The sequence below is a fragment of the Melospiza melodia genome, chromosome 3 (genome assembly GCF_035770615.1).
Source record: "Melospiza melodia melodia isolate bMelMel2 chromosome 3, bMelMel2.pri, whole genome shotgun sequence".
NCBI lineage: Eukaryota > Metazoa > Chordata > Aves > Passeriformes > Passerellidae > Melospiza > Melospiza melodia.
Window position 1 is genome coordinate 17,910,888 of NC_086196.1, and position 27,644 is coordinate 17,938,531.

At 47.9% G+C, this 27,644-nt stretch overlaps 1 protein-coding gene across 1 annotated transcript; it reads right to left on the bottom strand.

Moving 5' to 3' along the window:
• Positions 1–548: 548 nt before the first annotated feature.
• On the bottom strand, positions 549–26,588 carry SDC1 (syndecan 1). Its single transcript, XM_063150888.1, has 5 exons — positions 26,248–26,588; positions 5,218–5,299; positions 3,676–4,169; positions 3,368–3,497; positions 549–2,842 (listed from the first exon to the last, which is right to left on the bottom strand). The coding sequence occupies exons 1-5, from the start codon at positions 26,302–26,304 to the stop codon at positions 2,676–2,678; spliced, it is 930 nt and encodes a 309-aa protein (XP_063006958.1). The 5' UTR covers positions 26,305–26,588; the 3' UTR covers positions 549–2,675.
• Between the last annotated feature and the right edge of the window lie 1,056 nt (positions 26,589–27,644).

Consider the following 27,644-nt stretch of genomic DNA (forward strand, 5'->3'; position numbering starts at 1 on the left):
AGAATGCTGAGGACAGGCCTGTTCTGTTCTCCTTCCTTGGGGGTACAATCTCCAATTCATCTTGGAAAGCAGGTTTTAGGGGTTTTAGGGAAGGCTTGGGGCTGCCCTCCTACAGTCCTCTCTGCTCTCAAACTCCTGAGGGCAGAAGATGAGGAGGTGGAGGAAGCCCTGTGGAAGATTTGAAACTTTTATCACCTTTTGGGGATGGTGATATTCTGCACAAGGAGAGGTCCCAAAATCAGCATGAAATGTTGCAGGGCTCTAACAAAGCCATTTCATTCTGCTCTCCACTGGAGCCCATTTGTATCCCACACCAGTGCCTCCAGCCAGAGCAGCTCACTGCAACCAGGACACTCAGGGCAGTGTGGGAGAGAAGGCAGGCCACATTCTGACCCTTCAAGTGCTGAACTGAATCTCAGTGTTTCTAGCCCCAAAATTCACAGTTCTGTAACCCAAATTCCTTAAAGACCTAGGCAGTCTTAAAAACAACATCTACTTTTTGATGTATTATACACAACAATGTTCACAGACAGACTGTGTCAGACACATTCTTGCCAAAATGCCATTTATTGCAGTATACCTTTACATGGCATAGAGATAACCCAATGTTGCATCTTCTGTCAGAACTCATATTTCATTTGTACCACTTAAATAACACAGAATGTCATGTTTGTTTCACAAACTGTCAGTTAAGACTACCAAAATATACAGGTTTTTCCTTTCCCCCTAACAAGGTTGTGAGGTACAACTGATTTTTTTCTACTTTATCTTCCTGTGCTTTACAAGAACCTTTTCATAGATAGACCTATCAAACATTTCTACATTCCTATACAAAGCAAAGAATTACAGCTGAAATTAACACCATCTGGTCATTGCATTAACCTATAAAAATTCATTCAGTAAAAAAAAAAAAAAAAAAACCCAAAATAAAAAAACAACTGAAAACAGAACAACCCTAACAAAAAACCATAATGGTTGTTGCAGTTTTACTTAAAAAACCAGCCAGCTACACATATGCACAAGTTTTCCATGTGCATAAAGAAGAGTTTGGAACCATTTTGGGGTTTTTTTCTTGTGTTTGCAGCGAAGGCACCAATTTTAGCTGCATGGCAGCTCAGGAGTGTTTTATACTTCATTTAAATTACACAGGTTTTTAAGTTTGTCTGTTAACGTGCAACATTTGTACCAACTGTTGCAATATTGTCCAATGTACTCTGATCATTCCCTCTGGCTCGACAGTACAAATATTTACATCAGTTGTAAACACTCCTTCACCCACCCCATACCTTCTGCACTGAGTGACAAGGAACTGAAGTGGCAAGAAGCTACCCAAAGGCAGAGCAGAAGTAAGGCTTGTACAGAACACCAGACTTGTGTTCGCACGGTTTGAGATGCTCCGGAGGACTCCAGACCCCCAGTGAGGCCCCAGTGCCTGACATCTAACAGCACACTGACCACACACAGCTTCAGGCATCCAGACTGTGCTCAGGGGGTGCTTTTCTGCCCTTACTAGACTGACATCCCTGGAGGGGCTTCTCTCCAAAGTGCAGGAACAGCTCCCAAGGAGCCGCTCCGGAGTAGCGAGAGTCAAGCACACCAACTGTTGCATCTGTTTAAGGCCACCTACACTCAGCCTTCCCCAGGCTCATTTCAGATGCTTTCTCTACTCCTTAGCTGCAGCCATGAGGTGCTGCTTCCCACCTCCCAGCCCTGTGTGCCACGGCACCCTGTGGCACAGAGGGCAGAGCGCGTTCCGAGACAGCCGCAGTGACCGGCTACAACACAGCCCGGGTCACCTGCGACTGCCCGGGGTGAGACCAGACAGCAGGACAGCCACCCTCCACTCAGCACCAAGGAAAGGGAATGTCTGAGATGAGACTGCTTGGAAAAATCTACTTCTTACCTAAGCCTTGAGAGAGAGAGAGAGAGGGTAGTGGGACAGCCCAACACTATTGGCAAAATTAGCTCTCTGCTTAGTTTTGGGGTTTGTTTTTTGCTAGTATACGTACCAGCTGCTTAGGAGCTGGCTCTGAGTATGGGATAATGCTTCCAAAATATAAGTTATTTTAAACCACGTGACAGTCAATTGTTTACCCTGCCCCTCACACCTCCTTTTGGCAGAGATCAAGTTCAGCTTGATGTTTCATAGGCATTAAGTGCTCCAAATACAGCTGTCAGAAAGAGCTAGAGGATAGCAGTGTACCAAATGTCTGCCCAGCACAGCCACTTGTTACACTCAAAACACATCTATGAGTTAAATAGGAAGGACCCCTGCTATACAGAATGTGAGCACTGGTAATTGGTTATTCTTGCTAGCCCTTTCCCTAAATATCTAGAGTTTTATACATACAGTGCTCCCTTATCTTCTCCCCACCGCCTGTCCCAGCAGTCTTTAGATAAACCAAGGTGAGTTTAGGAACTTGCAGTTCCAATTCTGTTAAAAAAAAAAAAAACAAACAAAAAAAATAATAACCCAAGTTGTGCAAGAAAGCAGGGAATGTTCAATGAATCCAGATCTACTTTGTAGTTTAAAAATTTCCAATGGCAAAGTGGTAAGGGCAAATAACCCAATGATCATATGGCTTAAGTTTAATGCAAAGCACACTAGGAGGTCCACGTGCAGGGAGAGAAGAGTCCAAGAAAGATGGAATAAGAAGTGTCCTGAAGATCAGTGTTTATGCATAGAATTCCTCTTGTTTGTGTGGTTTTTGGTATCCTCCATTAGACTGTTTTGGTTCATCCAGTGAATAGCTGCCTTCATCTTTTTTCTTCATTCTGTACAGCATAAATGCAACTAGAAACACTGCAAACACCAAGCCTACAAGTCCTCCAGCAATAACACCTGGAAGAGGAGAAAAAGACACAGATTACTCTAGATGCCATACCAGATAGTGCTACTATGATTTTAAGTTCCAGATTGTTCCCTACCTGTCCCTGGCCTAATGACTTAAATTAATGTGCCCTTCTATCCCCTCCCAAACCAAGCACCTGCCCAAATACAGCAGCCAGTCCTAGGGACATGGATCTCCCACTGGGCCATGCTGCACAGCACACAAGGCTATGGCGCTTAACCCTGGTAATTTGACTGAGGCAGCAACAGAGAAATTTTACTGTAACTTTTCAGAGGGGTGAAGGAAGAGGTTTAAACAAAGTAGCAGATAAAGCAGCCACTGCTAGCTGCTATTAGCAGACTAATATTTGCCCCTGTTAGGGTTTTGACATCACAGAATCATCACCCTCATTTCAGAGGTCTAATGTAAAAGGTTAGCATCCTTGCTCAGAGATGTATTTGCACAACCACAGCTTCTGCTGCCAGGAGACTCCAGGAATCTGCTTTTACCAACTAGAAACCCAAAATATTTGGTACCTCCAAGAACTTCTTTTCTGTCCATAATCCCTGAGGCTCCTGCTGCTTTGGCATTCCTTTCAGAGTCAGCCAGTACTTCTGAGTTCTGGGTGGGGAGAAATTCCTCGTCTTTAGTCAAGATGAAGTCTCCCTGTTGGGACATACAGGGCAGGTTATTCATGTTTCTCATCACGTCTGTCCACCAACATAACCCATTAAACCAATCACTGGTTTTGACTAATTAACACCCATTCCCACCAAACCAACTTAGTACATGCTACTAAAGACTACATCTCCCTGCAAAGGGTGTCAGAACTGTTAGTCCTCACCGGGTCTCCAGAGCCAACTTCAGAAACCTCCTCATGTGTAGGAGCGACATCCCCCGGAGCTGTGGCTGCGGCGGTGGCAGCCACCTCGCCCTCACCGTGGACAGTAGAGTGGGGCTCAGGGACATCCTTGGTGTCTGGCACATCAGAGCTGGGGATTTGAGGCTCAAGCTCATGGACCACAGCAGGGGCTTCTGAAGGAGTCACATGAACCACGGAAGGAAAGTGAGCAGTGGGACTTCTCACTGTTGTTGTGACTACATGGCTTGTTGGTTTCCCATCAGGTGAGCCCAGGATGGATAATTCGTCCCTCACAGCTACAACTGGTTTCTCTGTCACTGGATTACTGGTTGCAGAAGGAGATATTGCTTCCTTTTCAGTTCTGCTCTCAATCCCATGAAATGGCTGTTCACTGAAATCCACTGGTGCTGCCACTATTGAGGAATTAGTTGATTCTCCTGGGATTTTCCAGGTGCGAGACTGATCAGTCAGGGGACCTGCAAAACAAGCAACCAAAAAAAAATATTATCTTTGGCCAGTTTAGAGGCCTATTAATAGTATCTTCAGGACACTGGTCTAAGGAGGATGCTTAACCTCCATAGTCAATTTTCATAATAACCAAAGTTCAGTTTGTAATTCTTCATCCTTTTCAGTGGAATAAGGAAGGGACAGACCAATGTGGTACTCAGCAATACTTTAGTTAGTCATCTGCTTCTCCCCAGGGCAAAAGTGCCTGTTTGTGGTGAGGTTGACAAGGGAAATCTGCTTTCAGTACATTGGCTCCTCAGGGTAGATATCTGAGTCTTTTTCCATAAACACTTTTATTTGATTTAGAGCAGTCACACCTTCAACCTCAACTGCATTTGGAACTGATTTCAGGGTCTTAATTTCTGCAGAGTATAATCTAAAATACAAACTTGTGGCTGGAAGGAAGCAGAGGCATAGCATGCTTCAGCTTTCAATAGCCTACTCTTTTCTCACTAGCATCCCCTCAACTTCAGTACTGAACACCAAGGGTCTCTCTCACGCAGTTTAACAATCATTTTTGTAGACTTTCCCCCCTACCCTAAATCCCCCTTATCACTTATAAAAACCTATGGCCCATGGGAACATGCACATCTGACAGATAAAGTTTGTACTTGATACATGTTGGTAGGCTAGGGTTTACACACCTTCAAACATTATCTCCTACCTGCTCATAAAGGGCTTTGTTATGATCTCTCTTCCCCATGTGTGAAGAATCACTCCAGTTTCATAACATTCTTCACACATGTCACATTAGCAGTCACAAGGAGTCTACCTCTGCTTCTGCTCCCTCTCAAGTCTCCTACAGCTCATTTTCTACTAATTGTTAGAATCTCAAGGAATACAAGACTAATAGGTTAGGCCCTTTCTCTGTTCCCAGCTCTCATATTCTGGGGTGTGTGTGTGTGTGTGTCTGTGTGTGGATTCCTCTCTCCCCCCTTCCCTTAGGTGCTTACTGAGATCTCAAGTGCCACATTCTAGAAGGATCAAGCACTACCAGCACAAGTGCTAATAACTCACCTGCACCTGAACCTGAGAACGCATCTTCCTCATCCCCAGATGAATCAAGGTCTTCAGGGGGAAGGTTCAGATTTGTAGTTTGCTTTAAAGAGAAGAGCAAAAACATGTGTCAGTGATGAGATTGAAGTGATCAGGTTGCTTGCACAGTCTTCTAGGGGTTCCTAGAGGTCACACAAAATTTTTTTGTTCAGACTGCATTTTTTCTTCTTCCCTCACTCCAGCTCCCCTCCCCAAAAGAGTAGTATTGGAAAGGTCAGTCTTGCTGTCTCCTTTCTCTGCACTGCTTCCAGGCTGAAGTTGCTTTGGGAAAGAAGAAAGCAAGGAATCCATTCAGTGTTGCATCCTGGGAGCAGGCAGTGCCCACCAGCCTGTTCCAGGGGCTGACTGCGCCTTCCCTATCTACCAACTCACTCCATCTGCAAATCACTGCATTAATCCTAAGGAGCAGAAGGGAAGGCAAAATAGTTTGTCTTCTTTCCCTTTATGACTCAAATACTGTTCAGATATCTGAAACCAAAGGATCTAGCTTTGGCCTGAGCTAGCTAGAAGGAGAATCCAAGTCCCTTTTTACTATGTGTGGGCACTCAAAATAAGTCCAGAGATAGAAGCCAGCCTTCACTGTTGGAGAATAAGCCCTGAGCTTTCTCCAGTTACACTCCAAGGAGTGCACTACCCAGCACTGAAATTCAGTTGCTGAAACAAGAGGCCAAACCCCTGTTCTATGGCACTTGTTTGTCAGAGCATTCAACACTCAAAGCTATTCAGGATCTCCAAAGAAGACAACACTCTTTCAGTGTTTACTAGTTTACTAATTACAGCATGATTATTTCGTGCATCTCATTGGCCTGTGCTGTACACACTTACTGTTCCTATCACTACAACATGCCTGACTCTCAGCTCATGACGAGCCTCAGGTTTATTTCTGCAGGGCTACCATTACCTAACCAGCCATCTTTCCTTCTCAGATTTCAAACCAAAACCCTCTAAGTCACTTCTTCCAAATTTCATCTTTTTGACACCCAACTACATTCCCCATTTCCACAAATTTTGACTTCTATCTCATCCTCAAGTCACTTTTGTCACACCTTTCCAGCACTGCCATCTGCAAGTTTAGATGTAACATTGACTCATCCAAGCTGTGGGATCCCTATGATCCCAAGAAGTGCAGAGTCTCATTTTATTATGTAAAAAAAGGACATATATTCTTGCCACCAGGCCCACTGTATCTCTCTAGCTTGCATTAACACAATGTCACTTTAAAATGAATATGACATTCATCCTCATCCCAGGGAGAAGTTAGCCAGCACCATTATGTACTGTCAAAACAATCCAGCTCTGTAGTTTTCACTTTATTACCCACAATGGATGTGTTTATTGGTCCTATCTCCTTGTTATTCTTAAGATACCAGGTTTATATAGCTTTCTCTTCCATCCTTAATACTTTATCCATTCCCCACATTTCCACAGAACTAGTTTCCAAGGTGGTTAACTAGCCCATTAGATTCTACCTCTCTGAAGACAAGTAACCAGGGTGCCATCAATTTTTTTAGCTCTTTTCTTCCCTACTGAAAATAAATCCCCAAAGCACTATTTCTTAAGCTTCTGCAAGCATATTTCTAGAGTGAATTGCCCTTCGATCTCTTGTTTAACAGCAAGTCATGAGGTAATTTTGACTTTTAGATTTGTCCCTGCTTGTTTGCACTGAGCTTTTGCACCCTTCTACAGAAAGTAGGTCAGATAAGTACTTCCCATGTATTTTCCTTCTTGTGTCCAAGGGTGGTGACTCACACAGGCTGATCTCACTTCACTTCAAATATTAAAGAGTACGAACTGCTGGTGCATAAAGAATAAAGAAAGAACTGCCAGGCTGCCCAACTCAGCTCCCTCATGTGCCCTTCCCCATACCTTCAGAAGATAAGTGAGGCCTTAGAAATGGCACTGCTTTTGTTGATGGGGGGTTGGAGACCATTTTTCTCTCTCACTTCTCACACCAGCAATGGCAAGCACAACCCTTTGTTCTTTCACTCAGCCTGGCTGAGTGCAAAAGGGGAATATGCTGCTAAAGGTGGGGGTTGCATTCTCCTCCCAGTGGGAAAACTTCCTGGAAGCTGCTAGAAAGCAAACTCTCCAGCTTTTTATTGAAGTAAGGCACTGCCAATACAGTTTAAGATTGTATCATCATACACATTCAGCTAGGATCAAGGCTGCTTTCACCCTCAAATCTGAATATTCAGGGTAGCTCACAGAGATTTCCAACAACACCTGGACAGACTGATCGCCTGCAGACCTCAACAATCCTCCTGAAAGGATCACAGACTGCCAAGAAATAAAATGGCAACTCTAGATCTTGACTATTGACCCTGCACCCCTTTGCCTTGAGGGGTTTAATAGGTGTGGCTTGTTCAGTTGAGTCACATTTCCTTTGCTCTTAAGGAATGTGTCCAGCCAGCCTACCCTTAACACCTCCCCTCACACCTGAGCTCTGAGCCTCTTCCCAGGCTGCTGCAAGCTCTGCTTCTCCACAGCCTTTGTAATGTACCAATTTGAGTCCTAGTTTGATTCCTGTATCAGAGCAGGGATAGTGAGGTCCTCCTCAGAGGAGAGAAGCCCAGGGCAGCTCAGTCTAAACCAAGGGACATCCAAGGGTGTTGCAGGGCAGAGCTGTCCAGCAGCTGCTCAGCACCCATTCTCCAAACACGACCCACCAACCCCTGAGGCTGGCTGCTGCACGTAAGAATAACAGAAAACATGAATCAGGATCAGTAAAGCCTGCTTTCCACAGATTTATATGAGAACTTAGTGAAGTTACATGTCCCCAAGGGTCTTGTCCCAGCTGCTCCTCTGGGCATTGTGGCACCTTCCTTTAACCAGGCAGCTTGAGGCTTAGGATCTGTAGGGGAACTTTCTTTGGCCCAAATACTCAGGGGAAGTACAGGATTATGCACATGTGGATAGCAGTCAGAATATCCACAAAGTGCTATAATTTTGTGACATCATCCAATTTCATGACACACGAGCATTAAGGAACATTTGCCCAATTTATGTAACTGTATGGTTATATAAGGACTACATTTCTTGCTCCATAAATTACAGCTTCAGTGAGCTTTTAAGATGGTAACCTCCCCACAAAACACAAGTACTGCAGAAAGGCCATGCTTCTATGACGATCTGCTGCTGAAGGATTTCAGACACAGCAAGGTTAGAAAACACTGACTCAGGACAGCATTGGAAGGGACTGAACTAATCTGGGTTTGCATCAGGAAGACAGACTGTGCTGTTCAAAGAACAAACACCTCATGGTCAAGGTTTTTCAATGACCTTTTATTGAAGCTGACTTACACCAATGGGAAAGGTTTTGATTAGCTAAGAGGATTAGGGGCACAGAACACTGGGTTATGCTATCATACAAAAGAGCTGAAAATAATTCCAGCCTAAAACAAGCTTACTTTACCTTTCAGAGGGTGGATCTCTGATGGTACCTCATGTAGTCTAGTCAAAAAATCTTTACATTCTTATCGAGCACCTACATCATGTTGCTTTTTACCATTTTACAAGCTTGTATGGTTTTGTTAGCAGTTCAGACAAGTGGTTGGAAATACTTGTCCAGTCCTTTTGATTTGCTGCCACTGAATTCAGTTGCATGTGAGGGCTAAAATTTTTAACAGTATTTTTGATATGCTTTAACCAGTTCTCATTAACCAGTGGAAGACCCTCTTCCACAAGGATCAAAGCAGCCTGTTTAGGGGAAACCCTGGGGTGACTGTTAGCTTCTGCTCTTGCTGAGCGCTGCATTGTTGCAGAACAATAGTTATTCAGTTCTGCTGGGACAACCAGAAAGCTGCTTAGTGGCATCTTCAGTTTAATCAACAATGGGCCAGGCTTTCACAACTCATTAGCAATATTATTGGATCCAGAAGGCTGACATAGTCCAGAATTTTTTTCTTTTTTAAAGTATCATTTTTAGCTATTCTTCAGTCTTCATCTTGGTCAGAGTCTCAAAGCATGGGTTCTTCTGGGCTTATCCCATCAGCTGCTACAGAGCTCCCTCCTGCTACAGCAGAGATCTGAAGCACTCTCATGATGAGGGGGAGATTTGTAGTTGATTAGTTGATCTAACCCTGCCCCAACTGAGAACCACATTTATTTAATTTGATACATGCAAAAGGAAAGAGCTTTTCTCAAATTGCTCTTTGAGGTAAGCAAAACCACTGGCTTTGCCACAAGCTGCTACAAGCCCTTAACTAGATTAAGGATGATTTGTATCCAACTCTTCTTAATCCAGTTAGTGATCTGCAGTGTCAAAAACACTTGAAATCCTCCATTATCTGAATAAAGCTGTTAAATTTGCAATTTTATTTCCCCTAATAAATCCTTCTTACTCAGCTGAAAAAGAATGAACTGTAGTGAGCTCTCCCACCTCAAACAGCTCCCTAACCATCCTGTGAGGGAACTGCAACTGCGTGGGAAGGAAAACCAATAGTCTGCTCTTGTTTAAGAGATATACAAGAGCAAGACAAACATTTGCCCTGTAAATTGGCTACAATAGAGCATCTAGAAGAATACTTCCAAAGGATTTGAACAATTAATTCTTAAATAAACTCTAACAGAAAGGTTTGTCTTTCACTTTTTCCTATACACTGAAGAGCAGAAATGCTATGTGAGGCAGAGCAGCACGAAGAGCTTCTAACCTCAATGTAATATTGGTATTAGTGTGGGGGGAAGACAAAACCACCTGCTGAAGGAAACTTTAGCTTCGTTAAACCTTGATATTCTGCAGTTAATAGCCCATGCACAATTAACTCCTATCCCAGATGTTCATGGTCAGAAGACAGCTTCAATGGTTAAGGTGGAAAAAAAATTAAGAAGAAAACCAGCCAACAACCAAAAAACCCCACAACCAACTATATAAAACCCACCAGCAGCATCCTCACCTATCCCCCTTCTTTTACAGACATACAGGCTCTGGAATTAAGTTGGCCATTCAGACCTTTAATAGTCAGTCATAAATTCTGGAATAGCAGAAAAAGAGCTGATGCTTTTATATGGCAAGTCAAGAGTGAAGCTTGCACGCAAGCCTGTTACACCAGAACTCAGCAGCAGTGTGGCACCACCTCACCTAAATTCTCTTGCAGTTGTTTCTCCTGCTAAGCCACTGCTCAAAATAAACCCTGGTGCTCCCTGGTGATTGCATAGGTTAATAAAGTATTTCTCTTCCTAGAGTAGCCAAAGATGCAGACTAACAGCACAGGCCAAAGACAGCTACCAGCCACCCCACACACAGTTCAAAGGCTGAACAGCCTAAATTTAAGCAGCATCTTATCCCTGGCTAGTGTTCCAATCAAGGACTGCTGTGATAACAGAAGTGTTGGAACTTCATGGTCCCTTCCAACCCAAACCCTTCCATGATTCTACAAACCAAGTCACTAGCACTTCTCACTTCCTAGTGCTCTCCCTGTTTCAGATGGTGGTGTTCTCCTGAGCCCTCAACAACCTTTTGATGTGTATCAACAAGCTTCAGCATCCCCATCCTTCCATCCATCAATCTGTGCCACCTGCAGCAAGGCTGGAGAGTGGCTCAGAGGGTGCTCCTTCCAAAGAGAAGCAAGTGGAAAGCAAAGGGGGCTCTTTTGCTCAGCAAGGCAAGCACTATTTTAGCAGAAAGAGGTAAGCAAGCCAGTTAATCCGGCTGCTTGTCTATCAGACCATTATTAGTGTAAAGAAATATGGAAAATCTTGGTCAATTGCATTCTTACTGGCGTCCTCTTCTATTTTTGCTGGGTGACTTGAGAGAGGAACTATCTTTGAGGGAGTGTGTTTGAACTCCCTGATCACACAGTAGTTTCCTCTTGGCACTCAGCTCTCAAAGACAGCAAAACACCTTCCAGCAGCTGCTCAAAACAGGATGAGAGTTCTTAGGATCTATTCCACCACGGGGAGAAAAAAAACCAGACCGTAGAGTGCCCACTGTTCACTAGGCTGTGATCCTCCTTTTCTTCCAGCTGTAGGGGCATACCCTGATCCCCTGCACAAGATGCAGTGGCCAAGGAAGAGCATCCAGCTGCTCCACAGGCAGAGCAGCCAGTGTCCCAATGCTTCCAGAGGCTCCACACTATTGCCCAATCAGCTTTACATTTTCTCCTTAGAGTGACAGGGCAACTTTTTTAATTAAGTAGGGCAGAAACACAGTAATCAACATGCCAAGAGCAAAAATGAACCAGCCTGTCGCCACCAGGTTAAGTTTCACACTGCACAGCAGGGCCCTTTTAACTCCCACCTCCCACAAGAGCATGTCACTTCATGCTTCCTGGACCATCCCCTGCACGTCTGTTTGTGCCCTTTCATGGTGAACCAGATCAGGGAACTGCTCTTGTTAAACTAAACAAAAGGAAAAAGAAAAAGCAAAGAAAAAAAAAAAACAAAACCAAACCTCACCCCTCCCCCCCCCCAAAAAAAACCACCAACAAATCCAAACCAAAAAAAAAAAAGTAAGAAGAGGATAAAATATCATGCAAAGAATTTTCCAGCAGGACCAGTTTCCCAATCCTACTCAGTGCATGAATGCACAAGTGTTTGTGTTGGCACAGGACAGAGGGTGGCAGCCAGGGCTGCTTAAGCATTCACACAGGCTCACAGCCTGCACTCTGGGATGCTGACACTCATTCCCCAGCCCGCCATGCATTATGGAAATGCACATCACCAGACTGCAGGCAACACGCAAATCAGAGCCTGACTCAGAGGGCCACACAGGTTCATACAAAAATGAGCAGGGACAGGGCTGTAGGGAGGGTTCTGCAGTGTCTGCTCATGGATCATGTTTGTTCCAAGGTCTGACAGCAGTGCTTCTGAGTTCTCCCAGTCCTGGGAGCAGGAATACACAGTAGCAAAGGCTACAAAGGTATGCTGCTCAAACCAGAGCAGTTCTGTTTTCACCCTGAGCCACCTGAACTTTACAGGAGGCCCAGTGCACTTGCCATTTATTCCTGGACGAAGAGTACACTGAACATCCTTCATCACAGAGGGCTGAGCAAAGCTGGAGTAGCTGCAGTCCCAGAGGGCTATGGATTCCTCAGCAGGGGAAGCTCATGGCCATGCCCATGGCAGCAGGGACAGCACAGCAGCTGTGCATGGGAGCCCTCTGTGCCAGCAGTGCATAGAGCACCGTGCCAGCTCTGATGCAGAAGAGCTCACCTGCCTCTCAGGTCCCTCTTAGCCAGCCCCACCAGAAGCCTGCTCAGTCCCTCAGCAATAGAGAAGTGAGTTACACCTGTGCTCCTGCTTTTTCACCTGGACTATGTATCAGACAAGGAAGTTACTACACATACTGCTTTCACCCACACCAATCTGCTCCTTCCAGTCAAGCAATGCAGCCCAGGCCAAAGACTGAATTTCACCACAGAACACATGCACAGATGTGGCCACAATAGGCACACAGCTTAACTCTGTATCACTGACAGGCTGTCACAATATGGCCAAAAGTGGGGTCCCTTTTGTCTCCCACATTCAGGGCAGCCAGTGCTTTGAAGACGCAGTCTAATGAGAGAGCTCATTTCCCTGCAGCTAATCTCATGAGAAGCAGCCAGTTCAGTTTTATGTTATAAACCACTTTTCTTTAAAGATCCTTCCCTGCAGCTCTTTAACATACTTGATAGTTCAGGCATTTGTTTCTTGAGCTAGCAAAAGAAAGCCACAGCCAATATATAAGCTCAAAGGGTTGTGCAAAGTAGGTGCAGCTCACTGAGGCCATCCATCCTGGGAAATTAATTTCAACCTACTTAAACTGGCTTGAGAGATGAGCACTGAGCTGCCTAAGTCAAGACTAGGCAAACCTAGATTGTCTTAAAACCCTCTGATTGAAAGTCCCAGCACTTCCTACTTCCTAGTGTAGCAAAACCAGCAGGGAAAAGTCACTCTTACAGCAAAAGCCACTTCATCTGCTTGCTTAGAAAGGAACAGACCAGGAATTGCTTGGTTTCAGCAGAGGCTAGACATGGGCTGCCCATTCCTGAAACCTGTCAAAGTAAGGCTAAAGAGAGGAGCATGCTGGCAAGCAGAAAATCTTTATGAAATGGAAACCTGTCCAGCAGAGGACTCCAGCAGCCCAAACCCACACATTACCCACACGTACTGGTCACTACAGCACAGATAAATGCAACCCTCTTGCCAGCAGAAGAAACTAGAAGTGACAGGATCTAAACACCTGCTGCCTCTTCCTCCTGCACACATGCAGCCCCTGCTGTGGAGTTCAGGTGAGAAAGAGCAACTCACCTCACACAAGGCAGCAGCCACAGCCACTTCAAATAAGAGACTGGACTTTGCAGTGCTGCCTCCTGCACATATAAACACACAGATTATGTCTTCAGCATTCTTTGCCAATTATGCCCAACCAGCTGACCTGTGGTGGAGGCAAATTCCTCTCTTTGCCCCATCTCTTGACAGCACTCACCCTGTTCAGCGATCAGCACTGAGGACTGTCACTGCAGTTAAACTTGCTGCAGAACCAGAGTTCCCGACAAGTGCAACAGTGGGCTTCGGACTTTCTGGCTGCTCCTTGGCAGCAGTGTGGGCTGGGGAAGCCAGGCTCCTTTCTCTACACACCCCAGAAACCACCCAGCTCCCAGCGAAGCAGCCATTGGCATCACAGCCCTGAGGCTGCTGAATGGAGCCCGGGGCTGGGTTTGAGGCAAGAGCTGCAGGTGGTGAGTGCCCCCATTTGTTCCTTTTGGGACTGGCTTGTCCCAGCAGCCCTTTGTGCTCCAAATGCTCAGTGAGGGGCTGTAGGCCACGTGCCAGGACACCAAGGGGCTCGGCCCTGCATGAGGGATCCGGCCCTGCATAAGGGATCTGGCCTGGCCCCACACCCGGGGGCACAGCCCTGCATGAGGGACCTGGCCCTGCATGAGGGATCCGGCCCCACACCCGGGGGCTCGGCCCTGCATGAGGGACCCAGCCCCTCACGCTCCTCCTGGCCAGGCCGTGGCTGCAGGACAGAGCACAAGCCTGCAGCACACCAGTGTGGGGACATGGCAGAGGTAGCTCAGGGATTTTGGTCCCACGGGAGCACAGCTTGCTGTTGTCATCTTCAGCCAGTCAGCTCAGGAAGTCCCAGCTCAGAAATCAGAGGTGTGGCTATAGCAAAGCAAGATGTGGTCTGTGCCATCTCAAGTCCTCAAATTAGAGTGGTGGCACCCTGTGCATCATTGATTCCTCTCAGCAGCACCAGAGCACCTATGGAAGCCTGTTTCCCGGAGACAAATGCTGTGCAATTTGGTTGGTGGAACTATCACCCATTTCAAATGAGCTCCATGGCAGCTTTAATGTGATCAGCAAACTACCACAAGCAGTGCTGCAGCTGCACAAGTGCTCTGACCTGAGCAGATGTGGCCCCAAAGTCAAAAACCACCTCATCACAATGCTACATGGTATTCTGAGGGGGAAAGACACTTCTGCTTCACCTGAACAAGAGAAGCCAACACGCAGCCAGGAACAATTGTCAGACAAGAGAAAATGCAACAGCCTTCAGTGTCCAGACACAAGTATAGGAAAAGACTCAGGTTCTTATTTCAAGAGTTTCCTTCTTCTCCACCCTGAAGTCCAGCAATTACCTAATGTGAGATATGCCAAGGAGCCAGGAAACCAAGCTCTAAGATTTCTTGAAGGATCACAGAAACATTTTCACTCTACTGCTGATATGTACAAGTTTCTAATTTGAGCAAATTGCTTGCAGTGCTACATTAAATTAGTGAAATCCAAGTTTCAAATAAAAATCCCTAGTGTATCAAACCAAAAAGCTTGTACTTAGGGCAGGACTTGAGGCTCCCAGCAGGTAGGATGTTGTTTAAACCTCAGCAGAAAAATGAACTTGCAACCCAGTAGTACCAAAGGTCTCAGCTAAAGCCATTGGTAAACTTAAGTAAGACTACTTAAACTTACAAATGCTTGGCCTTACAACAACAAACAAGCTGACCAGGTGTTCCAATTAGTGACAGAGTTACAGTGGAACTGCCCAGATAATGTTTTATAAGAGGATGTATTCTGCAGCAACCGGATATGGACAGGACAACAAAAGTTACCTTCTGTTTGCTCACACCTCAGTGACAGAAACACCTGCCAGCTGCAAGGCCTGCTGCTATCAAACTCTGCTTTATCTTCCCAGCTGATCTGCTCAGTCTAACTTACACAACTTACATCAGCTCCTTTGATTATGACAACATCCCAAGCCTCAACAACCCAAGACAAAGCCTCTTTGATTGCTTTTGTGAAAATTCCACATTTTCTTCAGAGGGATGCACAGTGAAGTCTCCAAGGCTTGTGAAATTAGTTTTTGCTACTGTCCTGGGGTGACAGGACCTAAGCCAGGACAGCTAACAATCTGTATTTTCCATACATGCATCCCAGACATGTTTTCCCTTGGATTGCTGCATTTCAATATAAATCTAAAACTCAACTTCTCAGTTGCAGCATCACCACCAGCCCTTTTAACCACAGCCCCCACTGAAGAGCTGATGGATCAGGGGACTGGGAGCACCCAGAAGGAGCCGCCTGGCTTGAACAGGCACCAATGCAATCTCTCTCTCCCATGTGCACACCAGGTGGCAGGACCAGGGACATCCCAAAACCTGACTGCTTGGTGCTGTTCCTTGTCAGTCTGGTACAGAAGACCTTGACTATTTGCAAGGGAGCTAGAGAAGCGAAACTTGGGCAGCAAAATGAGTCAAGAGTTGGCATTCCACAGCACCCTTCTGATTTGGTCACAGCTAAGCTCCAACCAGTTCTAAGTGACTCTGTTCTTGCTCAGCAGGGCTCACAGCAGCCAGCACCGGTCTGCTAGGAATGAACTCATGAGTCCCAATGGACAGCCAGTGGCTGGACTCACACAGACCAGGCAGGCAGCTTTACATTTGGGTTTGACCCAATGGAAGGCAGTTCCTGCCTCTTGGCAGGTCTTACACTAGCACATAGTGGATTCAATGATCCTTGTGGAGCTCCAATTCAGTATATTCTATGATTCTTGGTGTTATTTTTATGTTTGTTTCTATGGCTCACCATTGCCAGCTTAGATCTGATGAAATCAAGTCTCTCTACATTATGAGGCATGCTATCACATTGTCTTATCCACAGGATCTGTGTTGACTAAGCCAAGGTTGTTTAGAATGCAGAAGTCATCCCTGTAACAGATGCAGTTACACTGCCATGACTAAGCCATTCACAAGGACTGAAACATCACCTGAAGCAGGAGGCACATCTCAGATCAGGAATACCCTCTTCCCCTATCCCAAGAGTCTTCTCAAAGAGGCACTTTCACCATTACCCCCTCCTTCCACAACAGCCATAGCAGCTCCTGAAGAAAAGCACCATGCAAGTGTGGTGGGTGCTGCTGGTCTCCTTGGAACAAACAGCAGCAGCTCAGATGGTCTTTGGGCACAGGCTGGACCACATTCCACTGAGTTATTCTAAGGTGGAACACAGTTCAGACTGCATGCATTCCCTCTGAGAGATTCATGCTCACAAGCACTGGAGCACACACAGCCAGGGATCTACCCACATGAAATGGCACAGACCAAGCTCACAGCACTCCTTCCTAGGACACTAATGGTCTCTGTGCTCAGGTTTACAAAAGCACTGCTAATCCTGCACATGCTACAAAGTTCTGACAGCAGTTGCCCATTCACAGTTAAATTATGCAACACCTCAGTGAGATTATGAGAGCTGACTGGTGTACTTCCATGCTGAGTCACGAGGGTGTTGAAGTATCATTCCAGTGATGAAGCACCAAATGAAATCCTCCCACCAGAAACAGTCTTAAAAAACCCTGCTGCTGCAATAGTGCTCCAGTCACCTACTGCTCCAGTAATCTAATTAATGGACATTAAGCATTTCTTGACCAAACACCTACTGGATTAAACTGACTCTGACCCAGTCACCCAGTTACACTGTTTCACACCACATCTGTACGGCAGAGCCCTGAATGAGGGACTGTTGCAAGGTGAGATAAATCAGAGCTATCTTTTGATCTCAATTTGTATCTTTTGATCTCAAGCCTCATCTCCTGCTGTCATTTTTGGGTGTACAGCTTGTTCACTGTCTTACCCATGGCCTTCTTTCAGAGCAGCCACCAAATGAGGTGGGCAGGTTAGAGTTTAGTAGATGTTACCATGTTTGTGCACTCGGGATGCTCTCCTGCCTCATATGGACAAGTGTAAGATTGCAAGCTGTGATTTGGACATCCCTGTGTTTTACACATCTATACTGTGAAGAGACAAGAACCACTTCTGTTCCATTAGACCACTAATGCCACTGCTGACAGATTGACAGGCACCATGACAAGTCAATAAAACAGTGCTAAAATTGCAAGGCAAGATGAATGCTTTACTACCAAGTTACTCCTAGCACAGCATGTCCCCTAGTTCAGACCAGTTTCTCTCAAGAGGTGCCATCAGTATAGCCAAGATGTGACTTAACAGATCAGACTTCTAAGACACTGTTCAAACATCACTAAGTTGAAGATATTTCATATATATGAATAAATGTCTGGGTCTACTCCGTGACTAACCACTCTAGCCAGCATATTATCCCTCTGCATAAAGCAGAGCACAAAATGCTGAAGGACCACGTTATGGGCCAAGTCTAAAAGCACAGGCTGAACCACTGGCATGTACCAGCACCATCAAAGCAACACTGAATGCTGTCCCAGGTGTGTAGAATTCACCTCACAATCTTCAACTGATGGATTACACAGGACTTCTCACACAACTGTATTTGCTCAGCTCTCTGAATTATCCAAAACAGGTTCAGTTTCCAAGAGAAGAGTTGTGATCCTCTATTGTGAACTTTCACTTTCTTTTACTGGATACTGCAGTTTTCTCAACTTCATAATATTCTGGGCCTGCAGCCAGAGACCCACGGGCTACATCATACTAGTAAATTAAATAATATCAGAGAACATCCCCAGGCACTAAAACACCACCAATACCATCATATTATTAGAATGATTTATGGCATAGTTTTGAGCCTTGCCAAGTAGTATGCCCCCAAATAAGCACAGGAAGGTTCTCAGCAGGCAGTCTGCTGAGGGGGGTGCATTACAGAATAGGCCAGACAATGAGATTTCCTACACAATTGTGGCTCTAGTGTTTAAGTTGGTCACAAGACACCTTGTGTCAAACGTGCTTTACTGTACTGGGTTTGCATGGTAGGATTTTGGTAGCAGGGGAACTAAAGGAGTGGCTTCTCTTACAAGACAAAAACTCCCCCATGCCTGACAGAGCCAGTGCCAGCCAGCCAGGACAGACCCACTGCTGGCCAAGGCTGAGACCATCAGTGACAGCAGCAGCGCCTCTGGGATAACACAGTCAAGAAGGGGAAAAAGTTATTACACAGGAGTAATTGCAGCCAGAAAAGAGAGGAATGAGAAGATGTGAGGGTAGCAACCAAGGTCAGCAAAGGAGGAGGGACAGGAGGAGCTCCAGGCCCCAGAGCAGAGATTCCTCTGCAGCCCCTGGTGCAGCTGTGCTCCTGAAGCCCATGGAGGCCCACAGTGGAGCAGAGATCCACCTGCAGCCCTTGGAGCATCCCACAACAGAGCAGGGGGACATCCAAAGGAGGCTGTGACCCCATGAGAAGCCCATTCTGGAAGAAGCTCCTGGGAGGACCTGTAGCCCCCATTGAGAGAGAAGCCCACAGCAGACAAAGTTTGCTGGCAGGACCTGTCACCCTGTGGGGAACCCAAGCTGGAGCAGCCTGTGTCTGAAGAACTGCACCCCATGGAAGGGATCCTGACTGGAGCAGTGATTTAGACCTGCAGCCCATGGGAAGGACTCACACTGGAGAAGTTTGTAGAGACAAACCCTTTGCAAGGGACCCCACCCTGGAGCAGGGGAACACTGCGAGGAGTCCTCCCCCTGAGGAGGAGCAGCAGAGGCAACGTGTGATGAACTAATCACAGCCCCCATTCCCCACCCCCTTGAACTCCTGGGGGGAAAAGATGGAGAATCTGAATTAAAGTTAAGCCAAAAAATGGCAGGGAAAAGGGGGGACAAGGTGTTTTCAAGATGTGGGTTTACTTCTCATTATCCTACTCTGAGTTGATTGGTAATAAACTAAATTCATTTCCCCAAGCCAAGTCCATTTTGCCTGTGATGGTCACTGGTGAGGGACCTCTCCCTGTCCTTATCTTGACCCACAAGTCTTTTGTTGCATTTTCTCTCCCTGCCCAGCAGAGAAGGGCAGTGACAGAGCAGCTTTGGTGGGCACCTGGTGCCCTGCCAGGGTCAACTCACCACATTTACTTACAAGCACCAGTGTAGGAACATTTGGTGAATCTTTTTAACCCCTTCTGGCCGCATGCTGGGTGTAGGGGGGAGGGTACACTGAGCATTTAACACTCTTGAGCTACCAGAGTAATAACTTCTTATTATTCATAATCACATCTTCCAGCTTGTGTAGAAAGAAGCTCAGCAGTGTTTCACAGCTCAGTGCAACTACAGATGCAGACTGGGGAACTTTCTGCAGGTTAAACACACTTCAGAGGGAGCCGGTGCTGCTGCAGGATTAAGCCAGCAGCTTTCTTCTGCAGGCCATGAGTCAGTCGATGTGAGAGCACGATAGCACAGCACTCCTTGCCACTGCCCAGACATGCCAGAGTCAGCCTCTTTTGTTCTGTGCTTTGTTCACCGATGGGAAAGTAGTCACGATCTAGATGATTCCTCCGTTAGGACAGAAAGAGATTTAGAAGTCAAAGCTGTCTAGCTGCAGGCTGTTGGGCAAGTTTCGATGCAATCCTCACCACCACTTTCCACTGCATGGAGGTGCCACTCACACGCTGCTAGAGCCAGTGAGGTGGACAAATCTCATTTGTCCATGAAATCTGCTGGTGTGAGTCTCTGTCACAGTTTCATAAGCAACAGAGCACAGCAAGTGAGTGAAGAATATCACACATATTAGCATCTGTGTTAGATACGAATTCAGGCAAGCTTTGTGGTTCCTCTACTTCGGGCTTTACCCATCAGCCTTCTGACTGAAGAAAGCCTGGACTCTGTCCCTAAAGAAGATCCCTATTAGCTGGTCAATGGGATAACACGTTCTCTCCTCTGCAGATGCTTTTAGCAGAGGCTGATGTTTTGGTAGATCAACAGGCTGCTCTAATCTCCTGTGTTGTGCAGAGCATAGGTATCAAATCTCCCAGATCACCATGCTAGGGCCAGGGCACACAGCCTCCAAACTCTGCTGTCAGCTGGATAACAAGTAGCATGTGACAGCCATAGATGTCTCTCTCTATAAATATATACCTATATTTGTATTTCTCCTCTCTTCTGGTCTCAAAGCATAGCAAAAGACAACATGGGATGGGACAATGGGATCCTGTTCTGGGACAGGAAAGAGCCAGGTAGTCTCTTCCTACAGCACTGTAGCTGCCAGCTCTGATCCCCAGAGAATACACAAAGGCTTCCAAGCAGCACAGTCACAGCAGCACCACTGCTATGACATGGAGCTTCACAAGAGCTCTCATCTGGAACTCGTTATATTAATCACCACTTGCTCTCTAGAAAGCAGACTGGCTCCACTCACCTCTGCCCACCTCTGGCTTCAATCTACAGCCTGCTCCTCCAGTAATCCCTGTATGAGCAAGGGGCTGGACTGAAGCTGCTGCCTGCCTCTGACCAGGATGTGTACAGCCACCAGCATTAGGAACTAATTAGCAAGAGCTTTCCTGTGTACAGCACAGGACAATCACGATCTGCAGTGCCGCCTAGAAAGCATTCAGCACACTCCCCTTCCAAGTGGAACAGAGTTCAAGTTTCCTTACATTTAAAAGAGGCAACTAGCTCCTCATCACATGGCAGAGGCAGACAAAGAGCAAGCCCCAGTCTCCAGCTATGGTTTGTGTGTGCTCAGGTGATGGAGCCAGTGCACTCTGAGGAGTCGTTGTGTGAACTGGCTGTACTCTGCAGCTTGCCTGACAGGAGTGTGTACCTGGGACTGCCCACAGCCAAAAATCAAGACTGTCAGCCTTTGCTTCTATGACTGGCAATCAAGACATTGACATTACTGCACAGGCAGTGTAGAAAAGCTACACAGTGGAGTATGACAACACAGAGCCCTCATGCATGGCAGGATACCCATGAGTAGTTTAAGCTGGGTGGCAGGCAGTTTCCTATGTCATATCAGCAGCCTTGATTTAGTCAGGAGTCATTCTGCAAGAGCAATCCAGAAGACCTTTATTAGAAAAGTTATTAGAAAAGCCTGAACACCATAAAATGAGTGGACATTAAGGAGAACCATGATGCAAAAACATGGGCTATGGAGAAGATAGTCCACAGAGCAGAGCAGCAAGACACAGAGGTGAAGCAGCAAGAGTTCTTCAACTGAAAATACCCCAAGGAGTTTCTAACTAGAAGCCTAGCAGGGAAAGCCATGACTTACAACACCTCCATGACTCAGTTGTTACTGCAGCTCCAGTGACTCAACGGGAAGTTCTATTGCCAACTCCATCCAAATCCCACTAACACACTGGTTCCCATCCAGCAGAGCAAGCCTCACTGGTGAGACTGGTCTCAGCAGCAAGATACAAACATTACAGTGGAGCATGGCAAGGAGCCCAAGCTAACAGACTCCATTGGACCCATGCCGGTTCCACAAGACCCAGAATGCCGACTGCAGCCAAGCACTGCTTGAGAAACAGAGAGCTTGGGAAACCACCACATTAGCAGATGTTGCCCCACAAGGGTTGCTTGTAGGAGGTCCAAATGTTATCTCACCTTGAGGTGAGGCTTCGCAGAGCAGTAACTTTTCCATGAGCATCCCCACAGCAGAAAGGGCACTGTCCCAAGTTTCTAGGCAGGCCAGATAAGGCTCATGGCTGTGGTACACCAGTAGCCAGCAGAGCAGCAGCTCAGGTGAAGCACACTTGTCAGCCCTAACTTAGAGACCTGTTAGCAAAGCTGACACTCAGCACTCCAAAGGAGGCACCACATGCCTTCTGCATTTAAGAATATCTTCTCAACTCAGAAATGAGCCTATAAGAAACATCAGAAGTCCTTGCACTCTTGGTCAAAACAACTTCCCCACTCTAAGTTCACTGCCTATATCAAAGTCTACAGAGTAACAAAAGCTCCTCTCATCTAACCTACAAATAAACTGTCTTTAAATATTACAATGCTCTGATGCTTACCCAACAGCTCACAACCATCCCCCCCCAAATACAACCACTTATGTTTCTGCTCATATATATTCTGCTCACTTCAGAGTGCTGAGATGGGACCCAGCTATAATCCCTAATTTCTTCCACATTCTTTAGCAGAGCAAAACTACAGTTACACTAGAACAGAAGGGAGCTGCTGTTCTAGCCAGCAGCTGATGCTTCCCACTGCTTTCTTAGTTCTGTCCAGTCTGTTTGTTTATGGAGAGATTACGATTAATTTCCACAGATAAAAAGTCCATCACTTTGAGCTAAATCGCTCTAGATAAAGGCACCAGAGTAAAGGTGCTGTGCTCCTCTCATAGGCAACTTGAGATCTAGCCAATAAAGCCTTGACAAAGCAACTCACCTTGGAGCAGACGTGCAGGGGCTGGTCAGATAATCGCCCTCTTTGGCTCCACTGATTACATCGCCTTGACTCTAATGAGGGCTTAAGCAGCCAGCACACACAGACACCTACATTTAGGTGCTTCAGCAGCAGCTGAACGCTGTCCTGAGGGACTAGTGCCATTTGAACATAGCAAGCCCATCAATCTTTAGCTGTCAAGGAGTGCTGTATTAGACGTCTTCTACTCTTTATTATCTCAAAGCTATTAGGATGAAAACACTAACGCTGCAACGCTCAAGCACTGCAATTTTATAATTGGCAGCATCTACTCAGGAAAAGGCCCTATCTTCTCTCTCCCAAGAAGCTCCCTCCTCCCTGTAAGGAGGGCCTAAAACCCTCGCTCCTCAGATGCCAGAAACAAGTGTGGAATGTCTCTCTCACGGGTATTAGTATGGTTCTTGGACACAGGAATCCCTTCAAACAAGGTTAGGACAGAGTGCTGGTATACAGGCCACCTGGAGACATCTGAGTACAGGCAATGCAAAACACATACTTAAAATGGACCAATTTTGCTGCTAAAACAGCACCCTACATTTCAGGTTTGTGCACTAACTTAATTTTAGAAGGCTTACAGTTTTCTTGCACTTGCTGTAACTTGTCTCAGGTTGTTAGAGGGTTGTTTGTTTCCAGAAATTTCAGAGTGCTGCCATTAAAACGCTAGCTCTTCTCACCACTTGAAACTGAGAGAAACCTGAAACAAAGATTACAAAACTGCACTAGAGCCCCTTTATACCATACAAACCCCAGCTCATTTGCTGCTGCTCTACTCAGAGCTGACCAGATACAGCAGTCACCATTTCACCGGGAGGTGGCCACCAGCAAGTCAATGTTCAGATGGAGAAGCTCTGTTTACAGCGCTAGATGAATATTGTGACAATGTTCTGTGCATACTGTAGAAAAGAAGTGTTTCCTCCTTATCCATTGCCTGCATGTTTAACAAGCAAGCTGGACTACCCAATTTCTTCTAACTAGTTTATGTTCAGATATGACATCACCCTTGGAAAAAGGCTTGGCCAGCTCTGGGTAAGCTTCTGTCAACCACCAGCATGTACCTACACCAGACAAAACAATCAGAACCCTCCTCCTCTCACCATGGGGGCTGGATTGCCCACTGCCCTCCTGCAGCAGGATCAGTTGGCTTCTGGGCAGTGTTATACCTTGTAAAAGTTTCTATTTTAGAGAATAACAAGGTTAAACTCTTAAAGTGGTCAGATGTATCAGCCTTCTCATTTCAAGGAAGTCCCTGTCTCCATCATAATAACAGAGCGCAATTACTCTCATAAAGAGTGTTTTAAGCAATAAAGTGCCACCTTGAAGGAGACCAGGAACCTCCCCAGTCATTCCTGCAGGTAAGAGTACTCAGGAAGAAAACAACTATTGTTTGGCCAGTTTCTTGCTCCTGTTTATTATTCCAATGACAATATGCATAGATGAGCCAAGTCACACAGCAAGAGCCAAGGGCCAAGCCATGTACCAGCAGCAGTGGCATCCATCCCAACAATCAGACCACCAAGAACCCAACACAACCATGGCAATGCTCACAGCACTGCAGTCTGGCAGATTCAAAGTACTGTGCAAGGCCACTCTGCTTCAACACAAGAGGTTTTCAGACACCCAATCCAAAACAGTAATTATTTTGCATTGAGTGCGTGGGAAAGGCAGATTAGTCCCTGTCACTGACATTCTGACATGGGGGAAAAAGCCATGTGATCACCAGAAGGGAAACAGCCTCAGTGCTGAGTCACCCTGGAGAGCCCCAGGACCTCTGCTCCTCCATGTGCTCACCCTTGAAACCCCTTGAAAGGCCAGCCAGGCCTGAGCATCTCACAAGCACAGGAGAACTCCAGACAAGCATTTACTTCATGTCCTTCTCGTTTCTAGTAAGGAATATTTATCACAGGGGAATTTTATCCAAATAGAGTAGAGAGGCTGCAAATTAACTGCAGTTTCCCCACTTCATTAAGCAGAAGCTTACTCAGAAGTTGAGAGCAGAGCCTTCCTTCCATGGAACAGTGCTGCCTACACTCACATGTTTGTAATTTTTAGCCATCTCATAACGACTCACTGCCATGTGGGCCAGGAGGGTCCACGCTCAGAACTACAGGCAAAGTTCACAGACACAATGGTACAGCAAAACCAGAGGCATTTTGAGCAGCTCAGATCCCACAGTGCACTTTGTTCTGCCACTCCTTATCCGACGGGTGCTGCAGTTTACCCCTAAGCAAGTTTTAAATCAATCATTTCAGAAAGAAGAAACCCCACTAGTTTTACTTTGATAGCCATGCCTGCTCAAACTATCTCATGCTCCACTTTTTTCTCCTAACTCATCCAAAGGGAAAGACTTCACAACCGGGGCACACTCTGGTCTGGGAAGCAAAGATGGGAAGCAAAGAAGCATGTCCCACATCTCAGAAGAAAGGGACGGGACTGGGGCTTTGTGGCCCTCGAGGCGCGGCCACAAGATCTCCTGCCCCGCACCCTCCGACCGCACACGGGGCTCGACACCGCCCAGGCTGCGAGCACAGACCTGAAGCAGCGAGCACAGCACTTCACGGGGCTGGGTTTCCGCGGAAAGGCTCTCGCAGGCGGGGCGGGAGCAGCAGCAGGAGCAGAGCCATGCCCTGTCCGCGGATGACACCTGGCGGCTGCTGCTGCTGCGGGAGCAGGGCGCCCCACGGCTGCGGGCTGCCCCGAGAGCTGCTCCGGGACACGGCAGCCGGGACGGGCCTCGCTGCCGCGGGGTCACCGCGCCCCGGGGAGCGCCGGCACCGGCGCGGCCGTGAGCCCAGCCGGGCAGGACCGGCACCTTTGCTTCAGCGGCAGAAAGCAGAGTCCGGGCTACCCTGCCCCGGGCCGGGGCTCTCGGGCACAAAGGCGGCGGGGAGCCACCGACCCGCGCTCCCCGGGGCTGCGCCGGGGTACGGCAGGAGCGCCCCAGCTCCAGGAGCCCCCCGCGACTTGGCCACAGCCGAACCACAAAGGGCCACATGCCAGCGCTCCCCGGACCCGCCGCTCACCGCCGCCGGGGCGCGACACGCCGGAGGGGCGGCGGCAGCATCCGACCCCCCCCCCGGCCCTCCCGGGGGCACCGAGGGGTCCCGCGGCCGGTGGGGTGCGGGCAGCGCCGCCCGCCCGCCCCGCGGCGCCCCGGGGCGGAGCTGCCGGCAGGTCGGGAGCCGCCAAGGCGGGTCTGGTTTGAATTAAGGCTGCCGGGGCAGCCGTGCTGGGGCCCGCCGCCAGCACAAAGGCCACCGCAGCCCTCCGCCCCGGCACGGCTGGGCACCGCTGCGATCCCCTGCGGGAGCCCGTCGAAGCGGGGAGCCGGGCGGTCCCCCCAGCCCGGCCCGGCCCACCCTGCCCCGCCGCCCTGGCCCCGCACCCGGCCCCGCTCCGCACCCGGGCCCCGCCGCCCCACGTGCGCCGCGCCCGCCCCGCTCCCTCGGCTCACCGGGACAGCAGCCTGGAAGCAAAGGGCCACCAGCCACAGGAGCACCACGTTTATCATCCTTCCTCCTCGCCGGGCCTCGGGAGCGCGCAGCCTGCCCCTGCTTCCCGCCGTCTCCAACGCCGCTCTTGCTCCGCTCCTCTTAGAATTGTTTTAAGTAGCTGCGGGTTTGCTCCCTTTTCTCGTTTCTTTTTTTTTTTTTTTGTTTTGTTTTGTTTTATTTCCCTCCTTTTACCCCTTCGCACGCAGCCGAACCAGCCTCCCAGCAGCGCTCTGCGACGGCGAGGAGTTGAACTCTGTCTTTTAATGAACCCACTGCAACAACCTTCACCTTACGGCCACCCCCCGGCCGGCCCCGCCTCCGCTCCCCTCCCCTCGGCTCAGCCCGGCTCCCCAGCCCAGCCCAGCCCGGCCCGGCCGGCACGCCCTGCCCGCCGCCCGCCCCCGCTTCCTGCCGCGCTACCTGCGCCGGTGCCCCCTCCCCGGCCGCGCTGCCCCGCTCCCCGGCCGCTCCCCCGGCAGCCGCCGCTTCCCTTCCCCTGCATTCCCAGATTTCCTCTCTGGCAGACGCATTGCTCCCGCCGAGCTTCCTTCCCTCTCGCTAAAAATAATAATTCAAAATAATAATAATAATAATGATACTGTTACAAGCCCTCCCCGTTTCACTGTGGGAAAAGCCCGGCGGCGCTCGGCTGTCTCCCCCCGGCGCCGCTCCGGAGAGAGGGGCGGGAGCGCTCCCCGATGGCCCCACACCCAGGGCAACCTTCCTGGCTGCCGGTCACCTCCAGCGGGGGCTTCTCCCCGAGAAAATTCGTGTTTGGGGAAGAGAGGTGTCTTCCCTCCTGCTGGCGGGTCCCCGGGGCCGGCCCCATAGCCTCTGCCCGTGCCTTCGTGCGCACGTTTTTCTGCTGCTCGGAACGGGATTTCTGGCAGCGTAAAATGCTGCGAGAGGTTTGCGGCATAAAATGCCGCTTTGAAAGAAGCGCCCTCCTGCAACTCACCCTTTTTTTTCTGGAGTTGAAAGCGACTTCAGTGCTGCTGCGGCTTGGTCTTCGCACGTCCCACCGAGGATGGCAAAAATGAGGCAACAACCATCCAGCAAAAACACACCGCAGGACGAATTGTATCACCCTTCCACGGGGTCAGGGCTGGAGTTCCTGTTCCAGTCCATTCATTTGTCTTGTTTCATTTTCTCTGCTTGTGCCAGCACATGTTGAAATGTTTGCTATAAACAATGCAGCTGAATGTGTGTGCAAATATTATTTAGAAGAAAAAAAAGAAAGCAGTTTGTAGGAACTTTTACAGCTGCTGGGAGCTGTAGCAGCACACACTGGCCACATGGCCAATGGGCACAGCATGGCCATGGCACAGCTGGATGGATGAGGGATGTGGTTAAGGCT